This window comes from Nomascus leucogenys, chromosome 24 (genome assembly GCF_006542625.1).
Source record: "Nomascus leucogenys isolate Asia chromosome 24, Asia_NLE_v1, whole genome shotgun sequence".
Classification (NCBI taxonomy): Eukaryota; Metazoa; Chordata; class Mammalia; order Primates; family Hylobatidae; genus Nomascus; species Nomascus leucogenys.
Genome location: NC_044404.1, coordinates 17,287,864 through 17,295,506, shown reverse-complemented (window position 1 = coordinate 17,295,506; position 7,643 = coordinate 17,287,864). Strand labels below are relative to the sequence as shown.

The window sequence follows — 7,643 nt, the reverse complement described above, 5'->3', positions numbered from 1 at the left end:
AGCAAACAACATTTTTACTGCTGGAAAAAAAAAAAAATGAAGCCACCCTCATTATTCTCTCTTCGAGGAAAAATAAGATGCATTTCCTCCTTTTGGCTTCTCTCCCCACCCTCTGCTATTCCTTCCCTGCCTCCCTTTTTCAGTCTTCCAGCTCAAAGAACATTCTTTTAAGACACCATGACCTGCCTGGGCCCCTGCCCTACCTACAACCCACAAACAGCACATCCTGCACACCCATGCTGTGGTCTCTTTGAACTTGGGATTTCAGCCTTGATTGGTCAGACTGGGGAGGAGCGAGGGTGGGAGACCTGTGTGACATCATTGCCTCCTTCCCCTCTGGAGGAGGACATAAAGCTGGGAGGCCGGCCCCACTTAGCCTGAAACGGGGCCACATGCAGGGTAGAGGCCTGCCAGCTGCCCGGTGACTAGGGGACTGTAAGACGACCCCAGGAAGCCCCTGGAACAACCCAAGAAACTGCTATAGGGAAGGTGTCTGGTGCTGGGGCTACAACGGCCAGGGCCTCATTTTCCCTCTTCTTCAACAATTTTTTTTGAGCTCCTAAAATGTGCCAGACATTATTCTGGCCCTGGGGATACCACAGTGAATAAGATAGACCAAGCCCCTGCCCTCGTGGGACATCGTGGAGGGCAGGCAGGTAGAAAGCTGGTGGGATAGAAACTGTGATATCAGGAAGGGATTCAGAGAAATAAAATAGAAGAGAGGAGGGGATGGGGTGCTGTTTAAAGTCAAGTGATCAGAGAAGGCCAATCTGAAGAAATGATATTGGGGCAGAGAGCTGGAAATGAGACCTTAGTGGTAATGACATAATCATTTATTTGGTTACTTTTGATTTTGAAGATCTTTTTGAAATAATCTTTCCTATTGCAAATGTTATTGATCTGCAAAGTATATCACACCTAAAGGCACCAAGGCAAGTTCTAAGTTTACTCCATGGATACAGAGCCCAGGAAAACAGGTGTCTATGGACTAAGATTCCATGAACCTAGTGTGGCAAGCTGGGTTTCCATTAGCAGCCAGAGCAGCCACTCTCTCTCTCACATACAGAGAGCCCTTTCCTTTCATTCTGATGAATGCATAAGTTAAACATTAGAGAACTGAAGAAAATGGTGCCCGAGTATGAGGGCTGGAATGTGAAAACAAACCCATTAAGACTGAACCTGGGTTTTCTCAGACCTGAAAGTCTGATGAAATAATGAAAGTATTGTTACACATACACCTCATACCAAGGCCCACTTAGGATTAAGAAACTTTCTGCTGGGCACAGGGGCTCATGCCTGTAATCCCAGCACTTTGGGAGGCTGAGGTGCGTGGATCACTTGAAGCTAGGAGTTCCAGACCAGCCTGGGCAATGTGGCGAAACCCCATCTCTACTAAAAAAAATTAACTAGCCAGATGTGGTGGTGTGCACCTGTAGTCCCAGCTACTCAGGAGGCCGAGGCATGAGAATTGCTGGAACCCAGGGTCAGAGGTAGCAGTCAGCTGAGATCGTGTCACTGCACTCCACCTGGGCAACAGAGTGAGGCTCTGCCTCAAAAAAAAGATTAAGAAACTTTCCAAGGCTCTAGAAAAAGCTTCCCACACCCTAGACCCTAAAGATTAGATAAAGATGGAATGAAACAGACCTACTCTCTGGTAACGTATACTCCCACACGTAGGCATACAACTTAGAATGTAGACAACACTGGGGGAAAAACTTTTACTTTCGAGTTGGTCTGGTGAGTTACTCCAACCTTCTCTCTGTAACCGGTTGCAGAAATAAACTCCCTTCTTTCTCAGTCTACCTGCATCTCCTTATTGGACCACAAGAGCAAGCAGCCTGACCTCGTTCATCCGGAAACACTAGGATCACCCCTGACAACCCCCTAGTCTCCCTACTTACAAAATGGATTGTTAAGCTGGATCAGAGTTTCCAAACTCAGACAACTTCAGGAGGGCAGGCAGATAATAGAAATGTGTGACGCTACCAGCTGGGAGAAAATAGGGAGGGGTGGTAACTGCTGCAGAGGGAACAGAGCCTGCTGGGTTCATGCATTAAGTCAGTGTTTCTCAGAAACAGAATACTGAGGTCAAACAAAACCCATTGGTAGGCCAGACCTAGCTCTTGGGCCATGAGTTTGAGCCCCCAGCATTGGTTATTTTGTGTTGGTGGGTAAGGAGAGGGGTGGAGGGAATAACTCTGGCTGGGGAAGTCATTTGATGCCCTTGAGGGTAAGCAGTGTGGGCCCCAGTGAGCCTTGGCACCATCAAGGCATAGAAATTGCCTGCCTCAGGCTTTGGGACCAATCGGGGTCGGTTCTGGGTCTGCTTGTGTTGCCGACACCAGCTGTGGGCTCTTCTGGTCCGGGGGACCTCTCCCTAACACACATACACACACACACACACACACACACACACACACACACACACACACACACGCTGCCTGCTGTGCCCGAGCTCACCTAGGACCCCATGGAGGAAGGTAGGGAGGATCAACAGAGCCCAGTTCTAGTAACCCCCTGTCTGAGGCCGTTCTCCCCTCCCAGCACCCCCGGGTACCACAAGGACAGTTCCACTTGCTCTCCAGGATCCTCCAACTTCAAGCTGGAAGGGCCCCCGAAACTATCAATCCAGCCCCTTCACTTTCCAGCTGGGTAAACCACAGCACGGAGAGAAGCAGTGACTCACCCAAGGTGACACAGTAAAGTCACAAGAAGCCAGATTTGGATCCAAAGTCTTCATTCATTCAACAAACATCTATTAGGCACTTTTTATATACAGGTGCCGTTCCAGAAGTCAGAGTCCTTGACATCTGCTGAGTCTGCTCAGTTCCCTATGTTGACCCAACCCCTTCCTGTGCTCCTGGCACCGAGGGCAAGATCCTGGACCTCCTGGTGAATGGGGGAGAAGCCTTGGGGGTTCTGACTTGGCCATTGTGAGAAAATAGGGTACCCACTGATTCCCACAGGGCCAGGGGGTGGGCCGGAGGCTCTAATGGCAGGAAGTGGTAAGGACCATGAGTCACCCAACTCAATCCGCACTATCCCCTCAGCATCCACACTCCAGACCAGGCTCTGCTGGGCTGTGCGGACCTGCAGGAATTACCAACTCCCTCCTTGGGTCTGGGGACATCCAAGGCTCCATGTGGCAGCATCAGCAGTGTTAATGATACCGTTCATGGGGCAGGGTGGGACATGGCACAGCCCCAGCTGAGTAGGCACGTGTCCTCTGCCTTGGGGGGCTGTGACCAGGAGAGTCATCCCCACAGGTGGCCAACTCAGCAGCCTCCAAGCACATCAGCTCCTTCCCTGCCCCCAGCTGGCTTCTCCCATCTCAGCAAATGGCGCCACCTCCACCCTAGCCGCCTAAGCCAGCCCAGGCAACCTCTCCCTCCCACTCCCGCACCCCTCCTGATCATCAGCTCTACCTCCCAAACATCTCTTGACCCTTCCCTTCCTCTTTGCCCCCACCCTCACCTCCACCGTCACCATCCTGGTTCCAGCCACCATCTCTGGGCTGAGACCTCAGCAGCTCCTGGTCTCCCTGGCCGCAGGCTTACTGCATTCCTTGCCACAAGCAGTCGTGTTGCCCCTGACATGTGTATCCAATTGCATCATTCCCCTGCTGAAAAGCCTTCCCTGGATCCCCCCAAGATAAAGGAGGACTAAGGGGCCCTACCATCTAGGGTTCCAATCTGGGCGCAGCTGCTTCTCCAATTTCAGGGCTCTGGACAAGTGATTTAACTTCTCTGAGGCTCAGTCTCCTAATTGGTAAAATCTGGATTGATAGATTTATTTATTTATTTATTATTTTGAGATGGAGTCTCACTTTATAGTCCAGGCTGGAGCTTGGTGGCACAATCTCAGCTCACTGCAACCTCTGCCACTCAGGTTCAAGCAATCCTCCTGCCTCAGCCTTCCATGTAGCTAGGATTACAGGCGTGTACCACCACACCCAGGCAACTTTTGTATTTTTAGTAGAGAGGGGGTTTTGCCGTGTTAGCCAGGCTGTTCTCGAACTCCTGACTTCAGGTTATCTGCCTGCCTCCGCCTCCCAAAATGCTGAGATTACAGGCGTGAGCCACTGCACCTGGCTTAAAAACTGGAATAATTTAGAAGTAAGAAATAATATATGTAAAAGGTGCCTGGCATATAGTTGATGCTCAAGACACAGGCACTTTGCGTGGCAGTCAAGGCCCCTGAGACCAGACCCCTGAGGGACCTCTCTTCACTCAGTGCCTGACCTCTGTCCCGACCAAAATTCCTCTGGGCATTCCTGCTGCCCCGACTGGGTGATTGCTCCCTGACCTGGGAGTCTCTGTGAATCTCTGCCCATCACCAACCTTCCTGCCCTCCCCTTCCCTCCCCTAACTCCACCTTTTCCCCTCCAGCACCCACTCCACAGGAAGGCTCAGCATTTCTACTTCTTTTATGGATTTACATCCCACATCCTAATAAAAAAAATTAAGACTGCCCATAAAGTATTCCCTGAATAAGGTGTTTTTTGTTTTTTTTTTTTCAAGTGAGGAAATTAAGTCAAAGAATGAGGGAAGAAAGAAAAAGACAGGACTGGCTGCTCTGAAAAGTCATCTTTGCATTGTTCCTCGTCCGCCTTCTTGCTCGCTGCAGCCGCCTAGGCCGCTCTCCTCGCCAGTCCCTGAACTCCCGCTTTCTTTTTAATCCCCTGCATCGGATCACCGGCGTGCCCCACCATGTCAGACGCAGCCGTAGACACCAGCTCCGAAATCACCACCAAGGACTTAAAGGAGAAGAAGGAAGTTGTGGAAGAGGCAGAAAATGGAAGAGACGCCCCTGCTAACGGGAATGCTAATGAGGAAAATGGGGAGCAGGAGGCTGACAATGAGGTAGATGAAGAAGAGGAAGAAGGTGGGGAGGAAGAGGAGGAGGAAGAAGAAGGTGATGGTGAGGAAGAGGATGGAGATGAAGATGAGGAAGCTGAGTCAGCTACGGGCAAGCGGGCAGCTGAAGATGATGAGGATGACGATGTCGCTACCAAGAAGCAGAAGACCGGAGGATGACTAGACAGCAAAAAAGGAAAAGTTAAACTAAAAAAAAAAGGCCGCCATGACCTATTCACCCTCCACTTCCCGTCTCAGAATCTAAACGTGGTCACCTTCGAGTAGAGAGGCCCGCCCGCCCACCGTGGGCAGTGCCACCCATAGATGACACGCGCTCTCCACCACCCAACCCAAACCATGAGAATTTGCAACAGGGGCGGAAAAAAGAACCAAAACTTCCAAGGCCCTGCTTTTTTTCTTAAAAGTACTTTAAAAAGGAAATTTGTTTGTATTTTTTATTTACATTTTATATTTTTGTACATATTGTTAGGGTCAGCCATTTTTAATGATCTCGGATGACCAAACCAGCCTTCACAGCGTTCTCTGTCCTACTTCTGACTTTACTTGTGGTGTGACCATGTTCATTATAATCTCAAAGGGGAAAAAAAACCTTGTAAAAAAGGCAAAAATGACAACAGAAATACAATCTTATTCCGAGCATTCCAGTAACTTTTTTGTGTATGTACTTAGCTGTACTATAAGTAGTTGGTTTGTATGAGATGGTTTAAAGGGCCAAAGATAAAAGGTTTCTTTTTTTTCCTTTTTTGTCTATGAAGTTGCTGTTTATTTTTTTTTTGGCCTGTTTGATGTATGTGTGAAACAATGTTGTCCAACAATAAACAGGAATTTTATTTTGCTGAGTTGTTCTAAAAAAAAAAAAGAAAAAAAGAAAAAGACAGGTCTGGACATCCTCTTTGGTTGGTAGATTTCGCTGTGAGTTCCCTGGCGGCCCAGGAGAAAAAGAAAATATAACCGGTTTTAGGAATCATGGTGCTCACAAAGTAAAACTCAACCAGTTGAGGGAAAAAAGCCCTGCTCTTCTAGGCCCTGAGAACTGAGGGAAATACATCCCTTCCCACCCTGGGTGGGGTTTAATGGATGGGGAAAGTGTGGAATATTGAACCATGTGGTTCACAGCATCCTTATGTTTGGGTCTGGCTTGATCCATGGGTTTATTTTGGGATGGGATGTCTACAGAAATAGATGTTTTGGGTCCTTCGGACTCTTCTCCATGAGAATTCTTTGTTTTAACCAAACCTTTGTTTGAATAGTGCCAGGGAATGTGGGGTTTCCCTCCCTGACACTGGCTCTTCCTTGCAGCTGCCAGAACAGCGACCCAAAGTCCTTTAATGTCAGCCAACCGGGGGCTAGAGTTGAGGTCCCACTGTGAGAATCGGCCCAGGTCCAGCATCTCCTACTGATTCACTCAGAGCTGGGGGACACTTATACCTGGAAAGGGGGTGGGGGGCAGCACCTCTATGGGGCATCCCCCAATGCAGGGCTCACATCTCGGCAGCCCCTTCAATGAAGGCCCCTTGGACCGGCTGCCTCCTTGAACACGTGGAGACAGAGGCACAGAGTGACTTGCCATAAACCACACAGCTAGGGAGAGGCAAACCGAGATAAAAGACAGAAAACCGGCCCCAGAGTTAGCAACTTGGATTCTTGGGCCCCCTGCCATGGTTTCTTGAAAAACTTCCTTTTCTTTCACAGGAGCAGCTCTGCCTAGTAGAGACTCTCCATCTAGATCTGGCCCATCCGCTGTGGTTCTCACGATCCACGTTGCTGGCGAGACACTATCTCGCAAGACCTTCACGGGACAGAAGGGCTCAGCACCTTTCCCAAAATCACTCGTTTATTCAGCAGACATTTCTTGGGCCCCTAGCATGGGCCAGGCAATGAATAGACGAAGAGCAGCTGGTCACAGCCTGCCTTATAGGTGAGCATGGTTGATGGGGAGCGTGGAAGTGTGAACATGTTGTTACCAGGCAGTTGGTTATTCCACCATGATAAAGGGATGTGCTGAGGGCGTGGAGGGAAGGGATACTAATAATGGGAGCCAGCATTTATTGAGCACTTACGGTATGCCGGCTCTGACTGAGCACTTTGCAGACATCATCCTTAATCCTTGCAACTGACCGGGGAGGGGAGCACTGCTATTGTCCCTGCTTTGCAGAGGGGGAAAATCTAGTGTCAGAGTTTAAGCAACGTGACCAAGGTCTCTTGCTAATTAGGATGGAAGCAGAGATGCAACTCCAGTCCATGAAACTTCAGAGCTTGTATTTTAGTTGCTACATCCCACTGGCTCCAAGGAGGATGAGGCCAGAGGGTGCCTGTGTCCCCTCATGGGTTGCTGGCGCATTTAGGCTTCAGGGACTGCCAGCCCCAGCCCCTCCCATTGTGTCACACACTCCTGACTTCAGCCAAAGGTGTGACTGTCTGGCCCCTTGGTCCCCAGCAGCCCTCCTGGACAGAGGCCTGGTGGCAAGAGGGTTCAAGAGACAACCAGTTTCCAGCTGTCCCCACACCATTAAGGTCCTCTGAGCACCGGCCGCCCAACTCCATCACTCAGCACCCCTTAGAGCCTGGAGCCTCCCAGGGCATGAGTACGGACCTTCCAGTTCCTGCTGGCATTGGAAAGGGCCAGGGTTGGGGCCTAGCCCAGAGCTAGGAAGGAGGCCCATCTCAGAAAGGGCCCTGATGGCTGGGGTGAGGGAATGGGGGTACACACACTCCCAGAAAGTCGGGAAAGGAGAAGGCTTAGAGATAACTAGCAAGTCCCAGGGG

The 7,643-nt window shown here is 50.0% G+C and overlaps 1 protein-coding gene across 1 annotated transcript; it reads left to right on the top strand.

The window, feature by feature from the left end:
* The first annotated feature begins 4,571 nt into the window (after positions 1 to 4,571).
* Positions 4,572 to 5,736, top strand: LOC100591611 (prothymosin alpha-like). The gene has a single exon (XM_004092197.3). The coding sequence runs from the start codon at positions 4,710 to 4,712 to the stop codon at positions 5,034 to 5,036; it is 327 nt and encodes a 108-aa protein (XP_004092245.1). The 5' UTR covers positions 4,572 to 4,709; the 3' UTR covers positions 5,037 to 5,736.
* Positions 5,737 to 7,643: the final 1,907 nt, after the last annotated feature.

Excerpts from the sequence above, each read along its gene's own strand:
- LOC100591611 (XM_004092197.3), top strand. The coding sequence starts at position 4,710 with ATGTCAGACGCAGCCGTAGACACCAGCTCCGAAATCACCACCAAGGAC.